Source organism: Somniosus microcephalus, chromosome 9 (genome assembly GCF_052327205.1).
Source record: "Somniosus microcephalus isolate GS21.2 chromosome 9, FLI_Smic_1.0, whole genome shotgun sequence".
NCBI lineage: Eukaryota > Metazoa > Chordata > Chondrichthyes > Squaliformes > Somniosidae > Somniosus > Somniosus microcephalus.
The window spans coordinates 35,857,023-35,884,362 of NC_140995.1; the positions used below are offsets into that span (position 1 = coordinate 35,857,023).

The 27,340-nt window shown below is 45.2% G+C and overlaps 1 protein-coding gene across 1 annotated transcript in view; it reads left to right on the top strand.

The window, feature by feature from the left end:
• Positions 1 to 27,340, top strand: part of gfral (GDNF family receptor alpha like) — a 156,800-nt gene that overhangs the window by 51,085 nt on the left and 78,375 nt on the right. Inside the window, exons 3-7 of the mRNA XM_085998264.1 lie at positions 2,013 to 2,165; positions 2,960 to 3,370; positions 3,491 to 3,562; positions 13,858 to 14,191; positions 19,766 to 20,022. Coding sequence (XP_085854390.1) covers positions 2,013 to 2,165; positions 2,960 to 3,370; positions 3,491 to 3,562; positions 13,858 to 14,191; positions 19,766 to 20,022 — 1,227 coding nt within the window. The remainder of the gene's footprint in view (positions 1 to 2,012; positions 2,166 to 2,959; positions 3,371 to 3,490; positions 3,563 to 13,857; positions 14,192 to 19,765; positions 20,023 to 27,340) is intronic.

The following is a 27,340-nucleotide window of genomic DNA, read 5'->3' on the forward strand; positions in this document are numbered from 1 at the left end:
ATGACGTCATCACCGTGTGCAGCACCCCGCTTGCACCCCGGCCACGATCTTTGGTAGCGCCCCCTGACTTACCGCCAGACGCTATGTCCGACAGGGCCAGGGGGGTCTACCTGCGGCCAGGGCGGCGCAAATTAAAGGGGAGGTGCCGGGCGGCCATTTTTGTTGCTGGCCGCTTGCCAGCACCTGCCCCCTCTGCCGTCCCCGCCCCCCTCTGCAGCCCCCCTTCTCTTGAGTGCCGGGCTCTTTTGCCAGCACTCCAATCCTTGGTGGCCCAGCTGGGCTCCGGGTCATGCTGCGCTAGGCCCCTCCCCTTTAATAAGGTGAGGAAGGCCTGCAGTACCGCAGCACGTAGTGCCACGATATTCACTCGCAGCCTCCCTCTTGGGGTGCTACCAGTGAATTTTGGCCGTGGGGGGCGCTACTTTTTTGGGGGGGCTAAAATTAGCACCTCAGTGAAGATAGCACCCCAATGGGGGCGCGACCCAATATTTCCCCCTTTGTCTCTTAATCTCTCCTGCCTTCCAACCTATCACAGACCTTCCCTTTTGTTCTTTATTCTCCTCCTCCCTTTCCCTGCTGCTCCACTTGCTTAAAACCTGTTGCATCTCCAACTTTTTCCAGCTCCGGTGAAAGGTCATCGACCTGAAACGTCAACTCTGTTTCTGTCTCCACAGATGCTGCCTGACCTGCTGAGTATTTCCAGCATTTTCTGTTTTTATTTTTTTTAATGAGCTGTTGTCCATAAAAGGTACTAAAAGTCTGTAAAATGCTGTATTTTCCATCTACAGACCTCAGCCACAGCATCACATGTGCACTAGTCAAACTGCACAGTGAATGGGACCTGATCACAGAGCGAGTCCGCAGAGCAAGTGCGCTCCCAAGCATAGAGCTAGAGCAATCTGACACACAACATTATTGGGAAAGACCTTGGGAACCTTTTCAGCTGGGTACCATCGTGAAATGTAGAAGACTCAAAGGGGAACGAAATAACCCAAAATGGAGAGGAAGGGATGCGTTCAATCCATTCGCTGAAAACACCACCAGCAATAGTCTCTAACTGTGAAGAGGCACGCAATCAAAATCAAGCAAACTTGATTATTACAAATAAAAACAGAAAATGCTGGAGATACTCAGCAGGTCAGGCAGCATCTGTGAAGAGAGAAACAGAGTTAACGTTTCAGGCCGATGACCTTTCGTCAGAACTGGAAAAAAGCAGGATATGGAACAGACTTTTAAGCAAATGTAGGGGCTGGGAAAGGGGGGAGGGGATGAAAAAACAAAAGGGAAGGTCTGTGATAGGATGGAAGGCGGGAGAGGTTAAGAGACATTAAGAGATATTCAAGGCAAAAGGAGCTGGTAATGGGACAGGTTAAGAAACAAAGGATGGCTCTAGATGAAGTGTAAATTGCGCTGGCAGAATGAAAGACAGCTGCCATGTGGGAGAGAAGAACTGAAGGCACAGACAAAAAGTGTGGATAAAAAATATATATATGATAGGGGCTGAGGTTATGATCTGAAATTGTTGAACTGTTTATTACAAACCTCACAGCAGAGCAAATGTCTTGCATGGACCCAGCTGAAGTTCTGTTACAGTCGGCAGATGACCTCAGATATTTGTAAGATGGCTTGCTGATTAAAAGAACTAGATCTGCAGTCCCTTTGAATTTGTTAGTATGAGATTTGACTGGAACTAAATTAGTGGCAGGATGGGTAAATGCATTTCCTTTTATTCGGTTTGTTCTTGATTCATAGATGGAAAAAATAAGGAAACAATAAAAATAAGAAAGTCATAGAACCTTTTCCAAAAAAAGAGAGATTTCATATGGAAAGACTCTACTGAAGGTAACTTCACAGAAATGGTAAAAATTGAAAACATGGGCCAGGTTGAATCATTTCCAATCGCGGTAATTTGAACCATGGTTACTTGGATAATTCAGACTGTACTAAATCATCCACATTCTGGAAAATCCAACAAATACATTCAAATATAATATTCTTTTAATGCATTGCAGGTGAAGCTTGCACACTGAAGAATCTCAGCAGTTGCAATATAACCATCCAATACTTAGCTGACAGTTACCCGGCATTTAGGGAGTGCGACTGTCTTGAAGATAAATCATGCGACTTTCTCAGACATCTTGGAACACAGTGCACCAGCCAAGGAGGTAATGCAACACCCAGAAGTGTGTAATGAGGTGGGATCAATGAATTTGCAAACAGCCTGCTGTTCTATCATTTCTAATAACCGTCAATGGAAAAATAAGGTGCAAGACTTACCCAGGATTAACACCTGCTTAAAAATTAGAGGGATTTAGTGCAAGCATGTGTTTCTACAGGAACAGCACCAATCAGAAAATACACCCCACAATTTAAAACTGTGCAAAATAGGAGTAACTAGGGAATTCAGTTCGGATTATTTCACAGAGTAATAAATAAACATATGGAACAAATTATCAGGAAAGGTCATTGTAATGAGTTAAAGGGACAAGTGCATATGTTTTGGAGAAAGGAAGGGTTGAGTATGTGGTGAAAAGGTAAAAAAGCAGGGTTGAGATTAACTAAAAACAGGTTGGCTTGTTAAGCCAAATGTCCTTTTCCTGTTCCTAAAATGTCCTTGGTTGCTACAAAAATGTGACAAAGAGTTTGGCCTAGAAATTCGTCCCGGGCGGTGGCTTAAAACGGGCGGTATTGGATCAGCTGCCCGCAGTCACTGGAACGGAACATCAGGCGCTGTGTACAACGGGAGGCCGGTCCGATACCGCCCGCCTTGCACCACTGCCCGAGACGAATTTCTAGGCCTTTGCCTTTTAAAGGGAAAAGTAAAATTAAAACTTTTCAGTCAATATTGTTAAGGACTTAGACAGGTGCATCAAAGTTATTGCTGAAATGTATCAATGTATTTTCGATAACTTTTTAAATGGTGTTTGACACTTGATCATTTACTTTCCTTTTCGTGCAGAGTTCTCCAGAACAGCTCCTGTTAATCCAGAAATACAGCCTGACTGGAGTCAACATTTAAGACTGCCAAGTGTAAATAAACACATAAGGAAGGACAATGATTGTTCAGTAGTTAGATATCACTGTCTAAAATCCACAAATTGCAGTTCAGTGTATGCAAAGTTTAAGAAGATGTGCAAGAACAAGAAAGATAACTGCAGCATCCCGTCTGTAGGACAACAGTGTTTAACTGCATGGCAAGCATTACAGCAAACAAAGCTCGCCAACTGCGACTGCTCAAGACAGGGAAGACTAAAATGCCTGAGAATACGGACCAGCCTTTCCAACAATGCGTGTGTACAAATTGCACATAAAGATCAAAATACAAGCAGTGATGAAGGAAGGAAAGGGAATAATCCTGGTGGGGGCAGCAGTATGTTGGCATCAGTGCCTTCTAACACTTTGAACAGAGATTCTTTCATGTTTTGAATCTGCTATTGATTTCTGGGCCAAGTTTATGTACATAATGTTTTCACTGTTCGTTCTATTGCAGGTACAGCTGACTTCATGGAGAGTGGAAAATCAACAACAGGGTCCACTGTTCTTGCCAAATATGATAAAGAAAGTAAGAGACAAAAGAGCCTTGCCTATCAGGAGCATATATTGGGAAATTGGCCCTAAAAGATGCAATTTTGCACATCCTCATAATCAATAAAGGAAAATCTCACTAGATACTCCTAATTTTCCTTTGCAGAGTGTAATGTCAAGCCTGAATTGCCATTAGTTAGTGTCTCTGCCTAGCATTTTTCCTGATGGATGCTATGCAGATGAACATAAGGGGCCAGTTATACCACAGTTACTCGGTGCACAGCAGGTAGACCAGAGTTATATTGTTAGCTCCCTCATCACTGACCAGGGATCATAACACTTCATACAGAGTTCTGCTCACCAGCTTCCAACTGTCAGAGTGAAATTCTAATGTTAAGAGAGAGTTGATGGACTGAGTGTACGATGCTAACATTAAAAACATGGAAAATTAGGTTTAAAATGTTCCCAGATGGTCCATTGGACTGCCTGGGAAACTTTTAAACTTGGCTTCAAACTAGAGTGCAATTATTGAGCATTTGGCATAAACCCCAAATGGAATAAGACTACTCCTTTGGAGAGTCAGGAGCTCACCCTTTTACTATAACGCAGTCAGAATGCCAACCTGGCTTCCAAGTTATACTTCTGCCTTTGTGTTGAGGTGCCTCCAAAACTATGGTTGCAAATCAGTAAATAATATTCAACTTGACCAGTGTTGAGTATTCACTGCTAATGATTTCCTGTACCAGTATATTACCTGTTTACTCTTGAGAACAAAGGTTATATTTAACACCCAAAAATATCTGATCTGATAGATTCTGCAAAGCTCCTTCCTGCTTGCAAAGTAAATTGAACAAAGTTGTAGAATATCATTCTAATGTTACATCTCACATTATGGCCGGAATTTTACCACTGCTCAGAGTGCAGGTTTGGAGGCGGGGTCCACTGTCAAACCCGTCTCCTTGTCAGTTTCCCAAGTGTCGGGTCTGTCATCCCCGAACAGACCTGACACCAAGTGGCGGGTCAGCCAATTTAGATACTTAAAAGCTTGTTAGAAGGTAGTTAAGAACCATTTTCCCATGTACTTACCATTTTACCAGGTTTTTAACGAGGTTCCCGGAGAGCGGGTATCACGTCAGGTAAGTAGATCGGGTGTTGTGTCAGCATGGAATAATTTACTAACCTGACAGCTGCAAATGTTCTATCAGAGCTCCAATTTCATAGGTCTTCACTTTCCAACATTTAGAAGCTGTTGCTTACTGCATTTGGAAGACAGATTGAGCTTTATGCAGCTAGCAAATGTTTGGATCAAACTCTATATCCACTGTCACCTCATTGGAACAACCTCTCTCACCGTTGACAGATCGCTTCTGTCATCTCAACATCACCTGCCATCTATTCCATCAGCATCGGTGCCCTTGAAACTATCTCAAATTGGTCCTCAGAATCCCAACACGATCAGCCCCAACATCAGCATCACCGGGCACACCAGCAGCACCAACAACAACACCAACCTTCTCCGCAATCAACTGAAGCCGCACAGGACACAGGGCATCAGCACCCGACCACATTGCTGCCCGGGGCACCAGCGATGGCCTCACCATGTCCAGATTTGCTTCATTTAACACTGTACACCTGGCTGCCACATGATGCGCCAGGTTGGCACCACCCCACACCAACACCATAAAGCATCCCTACAATGCCCAAGCCATTCCTTTCGCACTCATCACCATTGGGGGAGGGGGACGTTATGTTTCACCATTCACTGGAACTCACTAATATACTTCCAAAGGTGCACACAAATCTGTCCAAGAAGGCAAAGTGGTGAAAATAAGTGATAATGTAGATAGAGGGATGGGTGGAGGTGTAAGATAAGTTGGTGTGAGTAAGGATGTGCAGGAGTAGGGTAGGGAAGGCAGAGTGATGGGGATGTGATGAGTGGCACAGGAGGATGAGTTTGAGTGTGACTTTGCAGTAACGTTTCGTGATCTACTTTGATCATTGAAAGATTTGCACCACTGCAGCCAGGTTCTCCTGACAACATCCCAGCTTGTGCCCTCCTGTGCAATGTGTCACCAGGCTGTGTTGGTGTCCTGGGGAGGTCTCTTCCGCCCATTGGAAGGGAAGAGAACCTCCCTGCATGCTGTGACTTCCTCCATAAGCATATGGAGGGAGTCATGGGAGGGCCTGGGTGCAGCCGTGCATGTTTGTGCAGTGCTTGACAGTGTTTGCAGCACCTCAGTGTCATCAAATGACGTCAACAGATCCACTTCCTATTAATCTCGCAGGGTGGGCTTAACAAGCCCCATCAACGGAAAAGCATGTTGGCGGCTGGGATCGAGACAGATGCGGGGTCCCCACACGCCACAGGCGTCGCCCGCCACGGACCCACCGAGGTTGGAAAACTCCAGCCCTATATGCCCTAGCACAATTTTCTTTCTCTCATCACAGTTCCCGGGACCTCAGAGGCTTAGGCCCCATCACATAGCATCTAATCATCGCTATCTTTGTTCATCCTTATAAACCTCTATTCTACTCAATCCGATCTTCATCCAGGTTCGTTTAAAAGGTAACAGTTGGCACAGCATCAACTGTGCTATCTGGCCGCCTCCTTCACAAACCCATCACTCTGACAAAAAAAATGACATTCTCTCTGCGCAATGTCTGTAATTTTGGAAAGACTGATGATGGATTAAAGCAAAAAATGAATGGCAGACTGGTAAAGAGCAGTTCAATACATTCACTTTATTCCATGGTTTTCTTGCACAATTAACACTTTGATTAACACACCAACGCTCCTCTCATATTGGTTGCAAGTTTTTGCTCATGTTTCTATATATAATTTTTTATGCAACCTGAAAATCTCAGAATAATCTTTAAGAGTTACATTATAAATTGATGCAGTGATACAGTTGTTTATTTTAGTAGTCCTTGCTGCTTTTTTTTTATTACAATGAGCTCCAAAAATTATCCTTTTTAAAAAACAATAATAGTTACTTAGGTCATCAAAAAAATGGAATACAGCACCACTCAGCACATCAATATGAAAAATTAACAAGGAAATGCATATGACTATGCTGTAAAAAGCATTGAGTGTTAGAAATGAGATTGTTTTCCGCCATGTGGTGTAAATATTACAAATCCTCTCGTAATCCTGGCGATCACCAAACAAATACATGCACATAACATTGAACATAAACCTGACACACCTAAAATGAAGAGGTACACATGGCACATTAAACATTGATGCACAGGTAGCCTCTTTGTTTGAAAAAATATAACAAACATTTCAGTATTGCTACCTCCGGTTTTGCCAGTTTTCAAAGAGTGATTAATTTTTATTTTACATCTTGACCTTTTATGTGAAATTTCCAGCACAGCAGCTTTAAAGATGCATCTGATCCTCGTTACAAAGCACCCATCGAGTGCACTTACGCTGCAGTCACTGATCTGAAATGGGGGCCTGCAGTTCAGGCTCCAGCCAGGCAGAACCATGTTTATGTTGCCTGGCTGCAACTTTAACTATCTTGCCCAGGAGATAGCTGCTGAGGTAAAGGACATGTGCAGAGCTCTCTATCGCGCAGCAGTTCAAATTTTAAAATGTTTAGAAAGTGGGAGGGATCCAACAGAACCCATTAGCACTTTGTAAACCAGGTTTGACATTGCCCTGGATTTATACTCCACGTGGTGTCAAGTCAAAGTGGTGTGACACGACCTCCCTCCAGGGAGCTTCACTGGGGTTTACTTTGGAATCAGATTCCACCCTGACCCCAGATTTGCTCTGCCAGTTGTGCATTGGTACAAAGCCAAAGCCATTTCACACAGATGTTGAACTTGCACTGTAAGTTCTCGGTAAGAGATGTAATTGAGAAAATTTGCAGGGCTATGGGGAAAGGGCAGGGGAATGGGACTAATGGGAGAGCGCTTTCAAAGAGCCGGCACAGGCATGATGGGCTGAATGGCCTCCAGCTGTGCGGTAAGATTCTATGATGAAGGAGAATGCTTTGTGGCTGCTGCTTTTGCTGCTTCAGGTCGATGTAGAAGTTACCCCGGCGATTACTTTGCACGCATGTTTTTATTTAGGAGCTGAATAAAATTCCGAACTAAAAATATCTCTGTCGCAGCACAAGAATCAAAGCAGAGTTACAGCTGAAGTGGCCTCAGTTCAGTATTTTGTGTTGGTGTGAAGCCATCTGGAGGAGGCCTTGCATCACCTTGGCTTTAAGATTAAACTTTAATTAGAATACGGGTAGTTTGCTGGGCCAGTGCAAAAATTGGCCCTTTTCTAACATTAGACTTTTCACTGGCCAGCAAAAAGTACTCAGCATATATTTTTAAGTATGGATGTGCAATTAACTGCTCTTCCACGATTTAAGAGGAAGGAGAGTGGGCAGTATAGCTCAGTGCTGCCAGTATAACTCAGTGCTGCCAGTATAACTCAGTGCTGCCAGTATAGCTCAGTGCTGCCAGTATAGCTCAGTGCTGCCAGTATAACTCAGTGCTGCCAGTATAACTCAGTGCTGCCAGTATAGCTCAGTGCTGCCAGTATAGCTCAGTGCTGCCAGTATAGCTCAGTGCTGCCAGTATAGCTCAGTGCTGCCAGTATAACTCAGTGCTGCCAGTATAGCTCAGTGCTGCTAGTATAGCTCAGTGCTGCCCAATCACAGTACTATCAATATCACACATATAAAACCAGCAGGGGCAGTATACTTCACCATAATTATTCAACAGAAACACGGAGAGAGAAAGAAAACATCAAAATGTTTTGCAATGCTATGCAAATAATCTGGAAAGAAGCAATGAAATAGTTGGGGTCAATTTTAACTGGGGCCACATTCGAGTGGGTGGGGTGAGGGGCGGTAGTGAAACCCCCGGGGGGAGCTCAGCTTGAGGCCTGGGCCATTTTCACTCCCAGGCCTCATTTGAGGAGGGCCACGCAACCCGAAAAAAAATTACAGGGAACATTGGTCAAGACCCCGAGGATGCCGGGATGCCGGGGACCAAATGGAACGATCCCTGGCACTGGGCAGGGTCCTTGGCAGCCGATGCCAGTGCTGGCAAGGAGGGGCAAGGTCACGGCTGGGGAAGCCCAAGGACTCACAACGGCTTGGGGGAACACTTGTGGCCCACAAGGATTCCTCAGATAACTTTAATTTTTTTAAGTTACCTTCACCTCTTCTGACCACTCCACCTCTTCCACCATGGTTCTGCTGTTGGACTTCACCCCATGTGGATTTACATAGGATTACATAGGATATATGGCGCAGAAACAGGCCATTCGGTCCAACCAGCCCATGCTCCACTTGAGCCTCCTCCCTTCTTTCCTCATCTAAATCTATCAGCATAACCCTCTACTCCCTTCTCCCTTAAATGCTTGTCCAGCCTCCCCTTAAATGCATCTATACTATTCGCTTCAACCACTCCCTGTGGTAGCGAGTTCCACATTCTCACCACTCTCTGGGTAAAGAAGTTTCTTCTGAATGCCCTATTGGATTTCTTGGTGACTATCTTATATTGATGGCCTCTAGTTATGCTCTTCCCCACAAGTGGAAACATTCTCTCTGTATCCACTCTATCAAAACCTTTCATAACTTTAAAGACCTCTATTAGGTCATCCCTCAGCCTTCTGTTTTCAAGAGAAAAGAGACCCAGCCTGTTCATTCTTTCCTAATATGTATAACCTCGCATTTCTAGTATCATACTTGTAAATCTTCTCTGCACTATCTCCAGTGCCTCTATAGCCTTTTTATAATATGGCTACCAGAAATGTACGCAGTGTGGTCTAACCAAGGTTCGATACAGGTTTAGCATAACTTCCCTACTTTTCAATTCTATCCCTCTAGAAATAAACCCTAGTGCTTGGTTTGCTTTTTTATGGCCTTGCTACCCTGTGTCGCAACATTTTAGTGGTTTGTGTATTTGTACTCCGTGATCCCTTTGTTCCTCTACCCCACCTAGACTCGCACCCTCCAAGTGATGAGTGACCTCCCTATTCTTCCTACCAAAATGTAATACCTCATATTTATCTGTGTTGAACTTCATTTTCCAATTATTTGCCCATTCTGCAAGTTTATTAATGTCCTCCTGTAATTCCCAAGTTCAATGTTAAGATGCTGTTACTGCTCCGATGATATCAGTGGGTCACAACTTTTCAATGTAGAACACCTGCTGTATTGTCTCGAATATTAGGTTACTGGGCCTTGAATAGCAGCAACAACAACTTGCATTTATGGCTTTAACGTAGTAAGCCGTCCCAAGGCGGTTCACTGGAGCGTTATCAAATAAAATTTGACACCGAGTCACATAAGGAGATATTAGGACAGGTGACAAAAAGCTTGGTCAAAGAGGTAGGTTTTAAGGAGCATCTTAAAGGAGGAGAGAGAGGTAGAGGGGCGGAGAAGTTTAGGGTGGGAATTCCAGAGCTTAGGGCCCAGGCAACTGAAGGCACAGCCACCAATGATGGAGCGATGAAAATTGGAGATGCGCAAGAGGCCAGAATTGAAGGAACGCAGAGATCTCGGAGGATTGCAGGGTGTGGTTACAGAGATAGGGAGCAACTTCCAACAGATAATATTTTGCTAGACATTATCAGATATTTGATAAAATACTGCCAAGCATTAAATTGTAATGAAGGTGGCGTATATAATGTATATTTATTTATATGTTCGTGAATTTGCTATTGAGATAAAATTAGTTACAGATGAAATGAGTAAAGGCCCTGATATTCCTGGGCCTGAGAGTGCACTGTGGCAGTGTACGCCGGGTGGGCAGGTCAGACTCTAGGTGGGATCTGCTTCTGCCAGGTCCGTGCTCCCTTTTTTACTGTAGAAAAAATTCCACCAGAAGTGGGGACGGTGCATCATATGTCCAAACCCACCCCCACACCCATGAAGAAGAGATGCGACTGGCAGGATGATGTCACCCATCAGAAATCCCAGCATTTAGCCTTCTTTTTCTCCCCAGAGCAAAGCGCAACTGCATGATGCAGGCAAACCTACACTGGAAAGAAAGGACTTCAGTAAGGGTGAACAGGCAGTGGAAACAGTATGCATAGGGCTAAGGTATGGTAAAGGATGCAAGACTCTAGTGGGAGTTGTCTACAGACCTCCTGACAGTAGTCATGTAGTAGGCGGGATGTATAAATATGGAGATCAGAGAAGCATGTAGCAGAAACAATATGGTTATGAGGGGAGATTTTAATTTTCACATAGAGTGGGAAGAGCAGGATAGATCAAGTTGTAGTGAATATCTAGAATATATTTTAATACATTCGGGACAGTTTTCATTGAATCATACAGCACAAAAGGAGCCCATTTGGTCCATAGTGTCTGCTCCGGCTCTTTGAAAGTAGTCTGCAACACTGGCCTAGAAATTAGAGAAGGCTCGACAATGGGCGCAGACAGCGCGCAGCGCAATGTGCCCGCGCCCGTTCACAGTGGTGCAGGCAGCACACAGAATTCGTGCTGCCTGCTCATTATAATGATTGCAGCGTTGATCTCAACAACAACTTGTATTTATATAGCGCCTTTAACATAGTAAAACGTCCCAAGGCACTGTACAGGAGTATTTTAAGACAAAAAATTTGACACCGAGCCACATAAGGATAAATTAGGGCAAGTGACCAAAAGCTTGGTCAAAGAGGTAGGTTATAAGGAGTGTCTTAAAGGAGGAAAGAGAGATAGGGAGGTGGCGAGGTTTAGGGAGGAATTCCAGAGCTTAGGGCCTAGGCAACATAAGGCACGACCACCAATGGTTGAGCGATTATAATCAGGGATGTTCAAGAGGACAGAATTAGAGGAGCGCAGATACCTCGGGGGGTTGTGGGGCTGAAGGAGATTACAGATAGGAAGGGGCGAGGTCATGGAGGGATTTGAAAACAAAGATGAGAATTTTGAAATCAAGGCGCTGCTTAACTGGGAGCCAATGTAGGTCAGTGAGCACAGGGGAGATGGGCAAACGGGACTTGGTGCGAGTTAGAACACGGGCAGCCAAGTTTTGGATGACCTCAAGTTTATGTAGGGTGGAATGTGGGAAGCCAGCCAGGAGTGCATTGGAATAGTCAAGTCTAGAGATAACAAAGACATGGATAAGGGTTTCAGCAGTGGATGAGCTGAGGCAAGGGCAGAGACGGGCGATGTTACAGAGGTGCAAATAGGCGGTCTTTGTTATGCTGCGGATTTGTGGTCAGAAGCTCATTTCAGGGTCAAATATGACACCAAGTTTGCGAACAGTGTGGTTCAGTCTCAGACAGATGTTAGGGAGAGGAATGAATTCAGTGGCTAGGGAACGGAGTTTGTGGCGCTAAACCCGCTGCTGATTGGCTTAGCGCTGAACAGGGGGGCCAATAGTGGGTGCAGTCTACTGGCCAATAAACTTTGACCTAGGCTCTCTGCACTACTTAAAGGTGAGGTGCTTTGTTGTCAGTGTGGACAGAGCCATGGCCCAATAGCCAAGGGAAATGGCAAGGAGATTTTTGGATGTGGCACAGGAGGTTTGGTCCTGGGGGTTTAAAGACGCCAGCAGGGCCTCTACCCACAGTGGGCCAGGAGGCTTCAATGCTGAACACTAGAAGGCTGTGGGAGGAGATCGCTCAAGCCGTCACTATGACAGTTTTCCCCAGGACCTGGATCCAGTGCTGCAAAAAGTTTAATGACCTCACATGAGTGGTCAAGATGAGTGCATGCTTATCAAATGCCATATTCCACCATCTGCACCACAAGCCTCACACATTGCTCAATGAAACCACACCCCCATCACTCACCTACCAACAATCTCTAGCTATCACCACCCATACCTCACAATCATAGCTTCACTTCACCCTCACACATTTATCACTGCTGCAAGCCTCACACCCCCATCTCACAACTTGCACACACTGCCAGCAATTCAACCATGGCAGGCCTCCTGCTGAGAGCCCTCCTGCCCCTCCTCCTCCCTCTGTGAAAATCTTGTCCTCTTCTTCATTGCCTCCGCTCCATCTCCCTGTCATACTCGAGCGCGAGGGGGATTGCAAGTAGAGCCTCCATGACTGGGAGAAAGCAGTGTGAACAGACCCCTTTAAATGAGAAGCAAGGCGTTCTCCACTTGCAGCAACACTCTCTGTCACCTCAGCAACTTTAAACAACACTAGAAAGCTCCAAATGGTTGCACAAACTTACACAGAGCCAGTAGAAATGAAAAAGCTAGTCAGCTACAAGTTGTTGATGATCTCTTTAAATAACGCTGGTGGAGTCCTTCCTGCTGCTGAACACATGGTCAGCTGCTTGTGATTAGCAGAGGGCGTTAAATGGAGCAGCGACGTCCAAAATGGCAGATCGTGCATCAAATCAGCGTTGCACACATTGATGTCATGATCTTCCTCAATATGGTGGGCAGAGCACTCCAGGCACAGAATGTGCGTGCTTAGGCCGCTCACCATATTGGACACTTAGATATCCGTTTTATGCCTGCAAGCTTAATGAAAGAGATAGAAGGCAACAGTGCACTTTACATGACGCCTGTGGCTAGCCCATAACTGAGGAAAGCCAAAATCAAAATGCAAATCTGTCATTTGCTTTTCGAAAGCTGTTCAGGTGCTTAAAAGCTGTGGTATAGTTTTTCTTTTTTAATGTTTGGAATTCAAGAAATTTACCAAAAAACTAATAATGGTATGGTCATTGGCTCTGTTTGATCACCTTGGTAGCTAAAATTGAGAAATGTGCTTTATTGACAATGCAACTGAAGTCCATTCTACATTGGTTGTATGTTTAGCGTAAGGTAGCAATGCAGAACAGGGGAAACTGAGTTAACTGCAAAGTGTGTGAAAGGATCTCAATATCAGCTGCCAAGAAGAAAGCATGTGTCAATGTGATTTTCAGTAAGTCAGCTTCCTTAATTCTAAACCTGCACAATAACATTAATGGCTTTAGAAACAGCTAACATAGACTAATATGATTACATTTCCTCCAGTTTTTGTACTATAATACTTCAACGTTGCCCCCAATGGCAAAGCTCAGATTAGTAATACAAAACTGCAGGAATCACAGTTGCTAGCTCATGCCCTCTGACTGCAAGGCACACCATTTCTGAGCTCCGAAGCACTGATAGATTTTTGTTAGGCAAGGATATTAAGGGTTACGGAACCAAGGCGGGTAGATGGAGCTAAGATACAGATCAACCATGATCTCCTTGAATGGTGGAACAGGCTTGAGGGGCTGAATGGCCTACTCCTGTTCCTACATTTCAACAACATAGAGTTTTTGTGATGTTCCAGGGCTGCGTGTGTAGCTTTATTGTCTTAAACAATGCCTATTTTGTAGTGTGCTAGCTTTCTGACAGTATTCTGTTTGCATTTAGAGCAGAAGCATTCCATGTCTTGCTTGAAAGTAACCGAGCAATGCATTAAGGATCAAAACGTGTGCAACAGGCACTTAACTCCACAGAAGAAGGCTTGTCCTCAAGCTCGTAAACATTGCAACCTCAACAAGTGTCACAGTGCAATTCGATCCTTTTACACAAAAATCTCACCAGACCTTGCTCAGAGGTTAGTGTTCTGTGGGTGCCATCCATCTGATGAACTTTGTCTGCAAGCAAAGGAAATCCTTCACAACAATTCCTGTGCCAATCACATGGACACAAAGCCCACATGTCTACACCTGAGAGAAAAGTGCCTCAGCGAAGATGTATGCAGGTTAGTACATTATTTAAAATGTCAAGTATCTGAACAGATTCACATGGCAGCTGTCTCCCATTCTGCCAGCGCATTTCACATCTAATCTAGAGCCGTCTTTTGTCTCCACTAGTCCCATCACCACCTCGTCTCGTTTTGAATACCTCTTAATGTTTGTTCACTTCTCTTTTGTTATCTCCCAGCCTGGCCTTCAGTCTTGACAAAGGGTTTGACCCGAAACGTTGACTCTAATTTCTCTCCACGGATGCTGCCTGGCCTGCTGAGTTTTTCCAGCATTTTCTGTTGTTATTTCCTTCCAGAATAATGTCAGGCTGTCTCAACTCAACACTGGCTGTGCTTAGGCCCAAAGCACAAAACTACCTCTGCTTCCCTCTCCACAGATGCTGCCTGACCTGCTGAGTTTTTCCAGCATTTTCTGTTTTTATTTCAGATTTCCAGCCTCCGCAGTATTTTGCTTTTGTGTTACAAAACTAGCTCTGACTGAGATCGATATATTTTTGTTGGGTAAGGGTATCAAGGGATTATGGAGCTAAGGCAGACAAATGAAGTTGAGTTACAGATCAGCCACGATCTAATGAGCAGGCCCGAGTGGCTGAATGGCCTAATCCTGTTCCTATGATTTGACACTAATTGGTTGCCTCATTCAGAGAAGCCATACGATGATTGATGTGGGAAATGGACAAATGTCATACTCGTTTAGTAAGGTATGCTCTACTGAGTTTTTGGCTCAGACACAGGCAAAGTGAAATTGTTGATAGCTGCAGTACAAACAACTTAAATCCGGCGATCCAGATTTCCGAGTTTTTCCAGCATTTTCTGTTGTTATTTCGGATTTCCAACATCTGCAGTATTTTGCTATCGTACTAGTGTTTGGTTCACTGCCACACCTCTTCTAGGAATGCCTACCTTGAAGAAGTTCTGCTCTTCTCTTCGACGGGATCTCCGTTTGGCTCTTCAACCTTGTTCATCTTCATTACTTTCAGTTTCCCTTCTCGTGTTTGATCAGGTATCTGCCAAGACTCGGTTTCACAGCCACATCATTTTCCTCAGCAACTGTCTCCGGTTCCGACTTACTCCACGTGGATTCCAACTAAACTTCCACCCTTCGTGCTTCGGATCCACCCAGGATTACAAATATCTCCAAGATATTCATCGTTCCTCGAACTACTGCTCTCGCCGCATCCTGAGATCCACGCTCAACGCCATGCGGCGCCACATGAACACACTCGACTTCTCTCTTCAGCAACACCGGCGCACTCTATCTCAAAGCTGTCCGGGTCCACAGTTCCATTTCATCCTTCAACTCATCCGACGCTTCAACAAAAAACTTTTCTTCTTCCTTTCCGATGTCAAGGATCGCAAGCTTCATCAACTCTTGGACACCAACGCCCCTCCGGAACCTTCTTCCCCTTCACTTTCCTCTGACCCCCCTTCTCCCAATCCCACCCCCTGCCGCGTTTTCACTATCCCCTCTGACCTTCCACTCTCTGACCCTGAACGATCAGTCCTCAGCAAAGGCCTGAGCTTCATCCCCTTACGCCCCCACCTCAATGAATTTCGAGCTCGGCACGATGTTGAGCTCTTTTTCCGCCGCCTTCGTCTCCGTGCCCACTTCACTGGCCAGGAGTCTTCCCCCCGCACAACTGACCCTTTCTCCCGCTTGCAGAATTCCCGTTCTACCTGGACCCCTCCCCCTGGCCTCTTACCCTCTCTAGATCTTTTCATCGCTAACTGCCGCCGTGACATCGGCCGTCTCCATTTCTCTGCTCCCCTCACTCACTCCAACCTACCTCCCTCTGAACTTGCAGCACTCCATTCTCTTAGATCCAACCCTGACATTGTCATTAAACCCGCTGACAAGGGTGGTGCTGTTGTTGTTTGGCGTACTGGCCTCTACCTAGCGGAAGCTGAACGCCAACTCTCCGACACCTCCTCCTACCTCCACCTGGACCATGACCCCACTACCGAACATCAAACCACCGTTTCCAAGACTGTCACTGACCTCATCTCCTCTGGAGATCTTCCCCCTGCTGCCACCAACCTCATAGTTCCCCAACCCCGCACAGCCCACTTCTACCTCCTTCCCAAGATCCACAAACAGGACTGCCCTGGTAGACCCATCGTTTCAGCCTGTTCTTGCCCTACAGAACTTATCTCTTCCTATCTTGACTCTATCTTTTCTCCCCTTGTCCAGTCTCTTCCCACCTACATCCGCGACTCTTCGGACGCCCTCCGCCACTTTAACAGTTTCCAGTTTCCTGGCCCCAACCGCTTCCTTTTCACCATGGACGTACAATCCCTCTACACCTCCATCCCCCACCCGGATGGCCTGAGGGCACTCCGCTTCTTCCTTGAACAGAGGCCCGACCAGTCCCCATCCACCACGACCCTCCTCCGCCTGGCTGAACTTGTTCTCACATTGAACAACTTCTCCTTTAACTCCACTCATTTCCTCCAAATCAAAGGTGTTGCCATGGGTACCCGCATGGGTCCTAGCTATGCCTGCCTTTTCGTGGGCTATGTGGAACAATCTTTGTTCCAGTCCTACTCGGGTCCCCTCCCTCACCTCTTTTTCCGATACATTGATGACTGTATCGGTGCCATTTCCTGCTCTCGCCCCGAACTTGACAATTTCATTCACTTTGCCTCCAATTTCCACCCTTCCCTCACCTTCACATGGTCCATCTCGGACTCTTCCCTTCCCTTCCTCGACTTCTCCGTCTCCATCTCTGGGGATAGGTTATCGACCAATATTTACTACAAGCCCACTGACTCCCACAGCTACCTGGACTACACTTCCTCCCACCCCGCTTCCTGTAAGGACTCTATTCCATTCTCCCAGTTTCTCCGCCTCCACCGTATCTGCTCCGACGACGCCACCTTCCACACCAGTGCTTCAGACATGTCTTCCTTTTTCCGCAACCGAGGATTCCCCTCTACTGTGGTTGACACTGCCCTCGACCATGTCAGTTCTATCTCCCGCACTTCTGCCCTCAACCCTGCCCCTCCCTCCCGGAACCACGATAGGGTTCCCCTTGTCCTCACCTTTCACCCCACCAGCCTCCACATTCAACGGATCATCCTCCGGCATTTCCGCTACCTCCAAAGTGATCCCACCACCAAACGTATCTTCCCCTCCCCTCCCCTTTCAGCATTCCGCAGGGACCGCTCCCTCCGAGACACCCTAGTCCACTCCTCTATCACCCCAAACAGCCCTTCCTCTTCGCCTGGCACCTTCCCGTGCAAGCGGAGGAGATGTAACACCTGCCCCATACCTCCCCCCTTCCCACTGTCCAGGGCCCCAAACACCCCTTCCAGGTGAAACAGCGATTTACTTGTACTTCTCGCAATCTAGTATACTGTATTCGCTGCTCACGATGCGGTCTCCTCTACATTGGGGAGACCAAACGCAGATTGGGTGACCGCTTTGCGGAACACCTCCGTTCAGTCCGTAAGGGTGACCCCGAGCTTCCGGTCGCCTGTCATTTTAATTCACCACTCCATTCCCACTCGGACCTCACCGTCCTTGGCCTCTTGTATTGTTCCACGGAAGCTCAACGTAAACTCGAGGAACAGCACCTCATCTTCCGATTAGGCAGTCTGCAGCCTTCCGGACTCAATATCGAGTTCAACAATTTCAGATCATAAGCTCGGCCCCCATTTCATTTTCTCTTGTAATTGTTCCACTCCTTTTCCCCCCCCCCCCTTTCCTTTTGTTTCTCTCTCACACCTGGCAGCTATCTTTTGCCCTGCCAGTACACTTTACACCTAATCCCAGCCTATTACTATCTCGTCTAGCTTCTAATCTCTTTTACTTCTTTTGTTTCTTTTATTCTTTTGTCCGATCGCAGCCCTGCCTCCGATCTAGTTTCTTTTCTTTCCAGTTTTGAAGAAGGGTCCAACCCGAAACGTCAACTCAAATTTCTCTCCACGGATGTTGCCTGACCTGCTGAGTTTTTCCAGCATTTTCTGTTGTTATTTCGGATTTCCAACATCTGCAGTATTTTGCTATCCTTCCAAATTAATTGCAAGGCTATTTTTCCCCATCCACCTCCCTGGTGCTATAGTGAAGCCTAATTCATTTTTGGAACTGCTCCATCAGGCAGCTTTCTAACATAGACTAAAATCCATTCATTTATATTTTGGGCTAACATGGATCAGGCTAGACAACGCTTTTTTATTAAAGGCTGTGTAACAGAGACACTCAGTAGAAACTGCACTGTGGTGCAGGCAAGTGCACACGTGCTAATGGTCCACTTCCACATTGCGATCAGCTTATTCAGCCTCCTTTAATATTATTTGCATGAAAACAGCTAATTTCGGGCTCCATGAGGTTGCTCCATAAAGCACCCTGGCTCACCACTATTTGCATGCAAAATATTTCAGAAATCAGCTGTTTTTACAGCCTCCAGAACCAAACCCATGGTTGACATGTACGGAACAAATAGGTGACTTCTCCTTCGAGGCTTGGTTTTAGAGCAAGGTTAGAGCCTGTATGTTAGTATTTTAGATAACAATACTGTATTGGTGAAGATGTAAGCCATGAAATCAGACGCAGGACACGGACTGCCTATGCCAGTTACTATCTGAAGCAAAATGCTGCGGATGCTAGAAATCTGAAATAAAAACCGAAAATGCTGGAAACGCTCAGCAGGTCAGGCAGCAACTGTGGAGAGAGAAACAGAGTTAACGTTTCAGGTTGATGACTTTTCATCAGAACGGGAAGAAGTTAGAGATGTAACAGGTTTTAAGCAAGTACAGAAGCTGGGAAAGGGGGGAGGGGAGGAAAGAACAAAAGGAAAGGTCTGTGATAGGATGGAAGGCAGGAGAGATTAAATGAGAAAAGGGATGATGGTGCAAAGCATAAAGGAGATGGTAATGGAGTTGAGGTGCAGATCAGCCTTGATCTAATTGAATGGTGAAGCAGGCTCGATAGGCTGAATGGCCTACTCCTGTTTCTAATGTTCCTAAATCAGAATATAAGTCCGAGATTGTCATGCTGAAGCTGTATAATGCTTGGGTCAGTCTGTGTCTTGAATTCTACATTCAATTCTGATCATCGACGCACACTAAAAGTTCTGAGGCAGTCATATCATTTTCTTGTGCTTGATCTTGACCAAAGAGGTACATAGAAACATAAAAAAATAGGAGCAGGAGTAGGCCATTCGGCCCTTCGAGCCTGCTCCGCCATTCAATATGATCATGGCTGATCCTCTATCTCAATACCATATTCCCGCTCTCTCCCCATACCCCTTGATGCCTTTTGTGTCTAGAAATCTATATCTCCTTCTTAAATATATTCAGTGACTTGGCCTCCGCAGCCTTCTGTGGTAGAGAATTCCACAGGTTCACCACCCTCTGAGTGAAGAAATTTCTCCTCATCTCAGTCCTAAGTGTTCTACCCCGTATCCTGAGACTGTGACCCCTTGTTCTAGACCCCCCAATTGATTAAAAGGTTGCATTACTTTTAGGGGTTCAATACAACCAAAGCTAAAGTAGAGCAGGAGCATAAAAGAAGTTTAATTTCTATCAGTATGATATAACATTAAAGCAATTTAATATTTGTGCCTTCAGGTCAAGATATGAGTTGTTTCAAGCAAAGTGTTGGGGTCAGGTGACAAGAATATGCCCCCAAGAATATGATAAAGGCTGCCTTTCAGGACTCAGTTGGGACGAATGGGCCTGCACAGCTGATGCGGAGTGTATGGCAGCGTACATCAGTACCCGTGGCACTCTTCTTCAGGTGGAATGCACATGCAGTGGTGTTACAAAAGATGACCAACCCCTTTGTGAACTATTCCAGCACATGCTAAACTATCAAGCGTGTTTCAGTAAGTCATGCCATAATTTATTTTTATGTCCCCCCAACCACACGCCCCCCCCCCCTCATTGTTTCCTCCTCCCCTCCGGAAAGTGTTGGGCCTTGGTGGGGTTTGGTTTCACAGGCTTCATCTTATGAAAAGTAATGAAAAACAAGGAACGTGTTGAATTAAAATGTTTGAGAAAAACAGCATCAGGGCAAAAGGGTAGGGTTGGGTCTGTTGCCCAAATAGGAGTTCTGTACAATAATGCATGTAGCATAAGGAATGAAGCAAGTGCATTACAAGTGTAAATTCAGCTTAAAGGGTATGATGTAGTGGCCATCACTGAGGCCTGACCACAAGCTGGACATGACTGGGAGATAAATGTACCAGATTATAAGGTCTTTAGAAAGGACTTGGGAAATTGGAATAGGAGGAGGAGTAGCAATATTGGTAAAGGACACTTACAGCTTTAGAAAGAGGGGCTATCAGTAAGGCAGTATGAGCAGGCAGTAGAAACTCTTTGGGTAGAATTGAGGAATAGAAAAAGATGTAAGACTTTGGTGGGAGTTGTCTATGGATCTCCTGATAGCAGTGATGAAGTAGCACGATGCATAAACACAGAGATCTTGTTGCAAATACAGAGTGGTTATATTGGGAGACTTTAATTTTCCCATAGACTGGGAGAAGCAGAACAGCTCAAGTTCCAAATTTCTGGAGTGTATTCGGGACAGTTCTCTGGGGGGGGAAAAAAAAAAAAAAAAAAAAAAATATATTCTTGAACCAAGGAGAGAACAGGAGATATTAAATTTAGTGACGAGTAATGAGCCTGAATTAGTCAACAATCTAACAGCAAGGGAATGCCTAGGTAACAGTGACTATAATACCGTGTATTTGGTAAACTACAAGGCCTGTACATACCCCTAAAGGACAAGAGCTCTACTTGTGTAATTAAACAACCTTGGTCAACAAAAGAGGTGAGAGATAGTAAAAAACTAAAAGAAGGGCTTATATGAATGCAAAGAACAGTAGAGATCCCACAGACTGGGAGAGATATAAAGAACAGCAAAGGGATACAAAGAAAGTAGTAACAGCTGCAAAAAGGGAATACGAGACAAGACTTGTGAGGGATATCAAGGACAACACTGAAGATTTTTACGAGTATATTAAGAGAAAGAGGGTGGCTAAGAGTAATGTGGGCCCATTAAAGATAGACACAGATGATACTTAATTGAAAATTAGGAAATGGCAAATTTGCTAAATATTTACTTTGTATCGGTCTTCACTGTAGAGGATGAGGATAAAGTACCAGAGATACAAGGAAAAATAAAAATAAATCAAGGGGAGGAACTTACTAGATTTAACATAGGTAAAAAAATGGTAATGGGGAAAATCTTGAGACTATGGATAAACAAATCTCCAGCACCTGATGGCCTCCACCCCCAGGGTATTAAAAGAAGTAGGAGAGGAAATTGTACATGCTCTAGTCATGATCTTTCAAAACTCTCTTGATTTCCTCTCTTGAGGCTAGGTCAATTGATAATTTCAAAACCGAGATTAATAGACTTTTGTTAGGCAAGGGTATTAAGGGTTACAGAACCAAGGCGGGTGGATGGAGTTAAGATACAGATTATCCATGATCTCATTGAATGGTGCAACAGGTTCAAGGGCTGAATGCCCTACCCCTGTTTCTATGTTCCTATCTGCCCTCAAGCACCTCACCTAAATGGTAATTCTTCATGCCTGAACCTAGACAGTGAGCATTGGCAGAGTCCATGGAGGCATCGGTCCACCCCAATGATAAGCTCCTTCAACATCTATCTGTATGCACTTTCCCATAGGAGGCACTGGATAACAATCAGAAGTAGGAACCTATGCTGATTATTTCCCCTCCATAGCCCATGAGCACTGATTTTTAACACAGCTCTCACACATTGGCTGAAATTAGCTAACATAGAACAAGTCAATAATCAAACTTGCGATATTCCTCATGTACAGAGTTCAATTCCATACTACACAGTACATATTTCCGAGTAATTTTCTGACACCTCATTACCAGTGATGAGGCTCATATGCTGGAAGGAAATATCAGAAATCTGGGTGTATTTAGTGTACATCAAGAAATTGCAGGCCTACTGCCCTTGATTTTCCATCCATTAGTATCAATGGATAGAGATTTATGTGCAGCACATGGTCAAATTTCCAATGTGTACTGTTGACATTAATGACTGACTAAATGGGAAATTATTGGGACATTTTTATTTGACGTATGAATATTGCTTTTTATTATATTAGTAGGTGGTACAAAATGAGTATCACACTTCATTCTCCCAGAGGGAAATTGGTATTCACTTGTTATCTACTCTAGCAGGAACTATGCTAATGGTGACATATGATTAATGAGGGTGGGGGATTCAGTGCTGACATTTAAAATAAATAGGATAACGCCCCTATCATCTTTACCTGAGATTCGGATGGTCTGCACCACTGTGGGTTAAAGGACTTGCATTTATATAGCGCCTTTCACAATCTCAGGACATCCCAAAGTGCTTCACAGTCACTGAATTACTTTTTCAAATGGAGGAATAAAACATTTTTATTCTGTGTTTTGCAGTCAGTGCATCAAGCACCCCCGGGTCAGTTGTTGCCAGGTTAGATCAGATGCTGCAGCCCAAAGATGTGACTTAACAGAGAGGAGTGCCTCGTATTGCAGCAGTGTGATTATTCCATTTCCCAAACCAACGACCTTTATCATAACAGACCAAAATTGAAAATATAGCAGCAGTTAGCAAAGTGCAGTGAGCATTTTATACAGTTTATATTGTAGACAGTAAGAATTGAAGCTTCCCCAAATTGTTTCATCTGAAACCATTAGTCATTAGAGAGGGGAAACTCATTCCATCCAAACTGAACTTTAGCTGAGGTCCAAGAGGTGAAAGTTTTCTAACCCACTGGTTAAGCCTCAGCTGGAGCATTGCATCCGATTCTGGACATCACACTTCAGGAAGGATATCAAGGCCTTGGAAAGGGTGCAGCGGAGATTTACCAGAATGGTATCAGGGATGAGGGACTTCAGTTATGTGGAAAGACTAGAGAAGCTGGGATCATTCTCCTTAGAGAGAAAATGTTATGGAAACATTTAAAAGAGGTGTTCAAAATTATGAGGGGTTTTGATAGTGTAAGTAAAGAGAAACTGTTTCCACTGGCAGGAGGGTTAAAACTAGAGGGCCCAGATTTAAGCCGGGGGGAGATGAGGAGATTTTTTTTACACTGTGAGTTGTTATGATCTACAATGCACTGCCTGAAAGAGTGGTGGAGACAGATTCAATAGGAACTTTCCAAAGGGAATTGGATATATACATAAAAAGGAAAAATTGCTGGGTTATGGGGAAAGGGCAGGGGAGTGGAACTAATTGGAGAGCTCTTTCAAAGGGCTGCCACAGGCACAATGGGCCGAATGGTCTTCAGTGCTGTGTGATTCTATGATTTACTGTGCCACCTGTTAGATCCGTGATTCTGAGAGTATGATGTTTTTCAATAACCACACGGATGCTGTAAGTTAACAATCAACAGGTATTTACTGGAGTAGGGTAGTCTCAAGACTGGGGTACAGAGGCATGCTCAAGGCTTATATACAGGTGTGGTCACTGCCGGTACTACAGTATACAGGAGCTGTAAAAGTAGTTCTCTCTTAAAGGTACATACACTACAATTCCTGACCTTTTAGATTAGTAGTACCCATAATATTCAAATAACAATTAACACTTTAACATGTACATTAAACAACAATAGTCCATTTATAGATTCAGTCTTTGGGGCGGCTTCCTGATCCTTTCGGGATAGCGCCTTTCCTGACGTTCTTGTTCTTGGTGCGAAGGCGATTCTGGCCCCTTTTTATCAGCAAGTTCATCGGGTTCCACTGCTACTGGTTCGGAGGTAGATGCTACCGGTATGTCGGGTTCATCCCCAGGTACGCAAGACATGGGGTTGACTCGTTCCTGTGACGCTAAGATCTGATCAACGTGGCGTCTCACAATGTTCTCCTCTACATCCACTGTGTACATTAATGGCCCCTGCCGTGTGCATATCGTTCCGGGTTGCCATTTCTCTGTTCGGTAGTCACAGGCCAAGACTGGTTGTCCTACCTTGAAGCTCCTTGTTGGCTTCTCATTGATGTGCTGGAATTGTTTATCCTCAACATTTCTTCGCACATTTGGTCTAAGCAAGTCCAGACGAGATCACAACCTTCGGTTAAAGCACATCATGGCCGGGGTCTGGTTGGTAACTGCATGTGTCGCGTTTCGGTCGGCTAATAAGAAATTGTCCACCTTATGCTGTAGTGGAATTTCATCATCGCACATGGCCTTTATCGCCTTCTTAAAGGTTTGTACGAACCTCTCAGCCAATCCATTTGTGGCTGGATGATACGGGGCGGATGTGTAATGCCTGACCCCATTCCTTCTCATAAATTTCCGAAACTCTTCGGACACAAACTGTGGTCCATTATCAGAGCAAATCTGCTCTGGCAAGCCGTTCCTGGCAAATATGGTCAGTAGGACTGCAATCGTTTTCTCTGTAGAGGTTGAGGACATTTTTATCACCTCAGGCCATTTCGAGTGAGCATCCACTGCTATTAAGAACATTGAGTCCATGAATGGACCAGCAAAATCAATGTGCACCCGTTGCCATGGAGAGGGGGGCCACTCCCATGGGTGTAGAGGGGCATGTGGTGGTGCATTTTGTACCTTCTGGCATCCTGAGCAGCTCTTGGTTAGGTCCTCGATTTGTTGAGCGATCCCCGGCCACCACACATAAGCCCTAGTAAGGCTTTTCATTTTCACCCCTCCCAGATGACCTTCATGAAGCTCATTTAGCACTCTCTCCCTTAACTTGGGTGGAATCACCACTCGGGATCCACACATCACTGTCCCCTGGCATACTGACAGCTGTTCTCTTCTGGATGAGAATGCTGTCAACAGTGAGTCGCCATGTGTTGGCCATCCCCTCACCGTCAAATCATATACCCGAGACAGTGTCGGATCATTGCGGGTCTCCTTCTCTATATCCGCATTCGTTACTGGCAATCGTTCAATTATTGACGAATAAAATATCTCGATAGGGTCCACTGCTGGTGCTTCCTCCACAGTAGGCAGTGGCAGGCGTGATAGCCCATCAGCGTTTCCATGCTGTTTCGTGCCTTTATATTCTATTTCATATTGATTCGCCGCTAGAAACAGGGATCATCTTTGTAACCGTTGTGCAGTCATCACTGGAACGCCCTTCTTAGGATTAAAGATGGAGACAAGTGGTTGGTGGTCAGTCAGCAAGGTGAACTTCTGCCCATGCAGATAGTGGTTGAATTTTTTTACTCCCCATACTAGGCTGAGGGCCTCCCTGTCAATCTGGGTGTAGTTGCACTCGGCTGAGGTTAGTGACCGAGACGCAAAGGCTACTGGCCTCTCCAACCCGTCTGGGAATTTGTGCGACAGCACCGCTCCAATACCATAGGGTGATGCATCACATGCCAAACGAATTGGTAGTGCTGGGTTGAAATGGGCCAACACCTCTTTTGATGTGATCAATTCTTTGCACTTCTGGAAAGCTCGTCTACGTTCGTCTTCCACTTCCATGGTACCCCTGTTTGCAGTAGGGTGTTCAGTGGGTGTAATACCGTGGACAAATTTGGTAAGAACTTATGGTAGTAGTTTACCAGCCCGAGGAACGACCTCAGTTGTGACACATTTTCCGGTGCTTGAGCCTTGACTACTGCCTCAATTTTTTCAGGGGACTTATGTAACCCCTATTCATCGATGACGTGGCCACAATACGAGATCTGCTTCTAGAAAAACTCGCACTTGTGGCGATTAGCTCGTAGCCCATATTCCTTTAATCTGGTGAGCACCTTCTCCAAGTTGGCGAGGTGATCACTGTCATTTTCGCCCGTGACCAGGATGTCGTCCAGATAACACTGGGTCCCTGGAATCCCTTGCAGGACTTGATCCATTGCCCTTTGCCAAATAGCCGGAGCCGATGCTACCCCGAACACCAGCCGGTTGTATTGATAGAGACCTTTATGAGTGTTAATCATAAGGTATTGTTTCGAGGCTTCTTCTACCTCCATTTGCAAGTACGCCTGGGCTAGATCAATTTTGGTGAAGCGTTTACCTCCAGATAGCGAGGCGAAAATATCCTCAATTCGTGGAAGCGGATATTGTACCGTGTGAAGGACTGGGTTCACTGTCACCTTAAAATCCCCACGGATGTGGACCTCCTTTGGTTCCCCAGGCGTATTACTCAACGACCTCTTCATTACAGGAACGATGGGTGTAGCCCACTCGCTCCAGTCTACTTTGGACAGTACTCCTGAACGTTCCAACCCTTCCAGCTCTGCTTCGACAGCTGGTCTGATCGCATAAGGCACTGGTCTGGCCTTAAGAAACTTTGGGCTTGCATTTTCCTCTATTTTAATCGTTGCTGTTATGCCTTTTAGTGTTCAGAGTCCCTCCTGGAACACTTCTTTTGCGTCAGTTAGCATTTTTGACAGTCGTCCAGGTGTGACGTCATCATCCTTTTTGGCCTCAACCTTCAGTGCATGTATGGAATGCCAATCTAATTGTATCTTCCGGATCCATTCACGTCCTAGCAGTGGTGGTCCTCCATCTGGCAATACATATATATCCATTTTAGGTATTTCCTGGCCTTTATATATCACTTTCACCCTTATTTTTCCTTTGGGGTAGACTTTTTGCCCCGTGTACGTCTTCAAGACAATCTCTGTAGCTTTCAAGGGTATATGTGAAAATAGCCGCTTGTAGTCCCTTTGGTTTATGACTGTTGGAGCTGATCCTGTGTCCAATTCCATTTTCACTTGGACTCCATCTATCTTGAGTGTAACCCAGATAGTCTGGTGATCCTCCATTTTGGTTACCTTATGTAGTTTCAGACAACCCAGCTCCTTGCTTCCGGAGTCTGTGTCACTTTTCTGTTCGTCTGAACTACTGTCCATCACCTTGTGTACCTTTTTGCACTTCTCCTGTGGAGATTTCTTACTGTTGGTTTTCTTCCCAGACGTGCAGACTCTTGCTATGTGTCCTGCTTTTCCACACTGTCTGCACACTTGGTCCTTGAACCAACAATCCTTCTGGTCGTGTGTTGTTCTGCCACAGCGATTGCACTTCCCTGTTCCAAAGGGCATTTCATTGGTGCCTTATTCTTGCGGTCTCCGTTGTATCTCTGCAGCGCTCCTTGCGGCTGCTTCGTGTGATACTGCCATACTGAAAGCCTTGTCCAGCGTAAGATCCTTTTCTGATAGAAGCCGTTTCTGGGTTCCTTCCTTTTGCAGCCCACA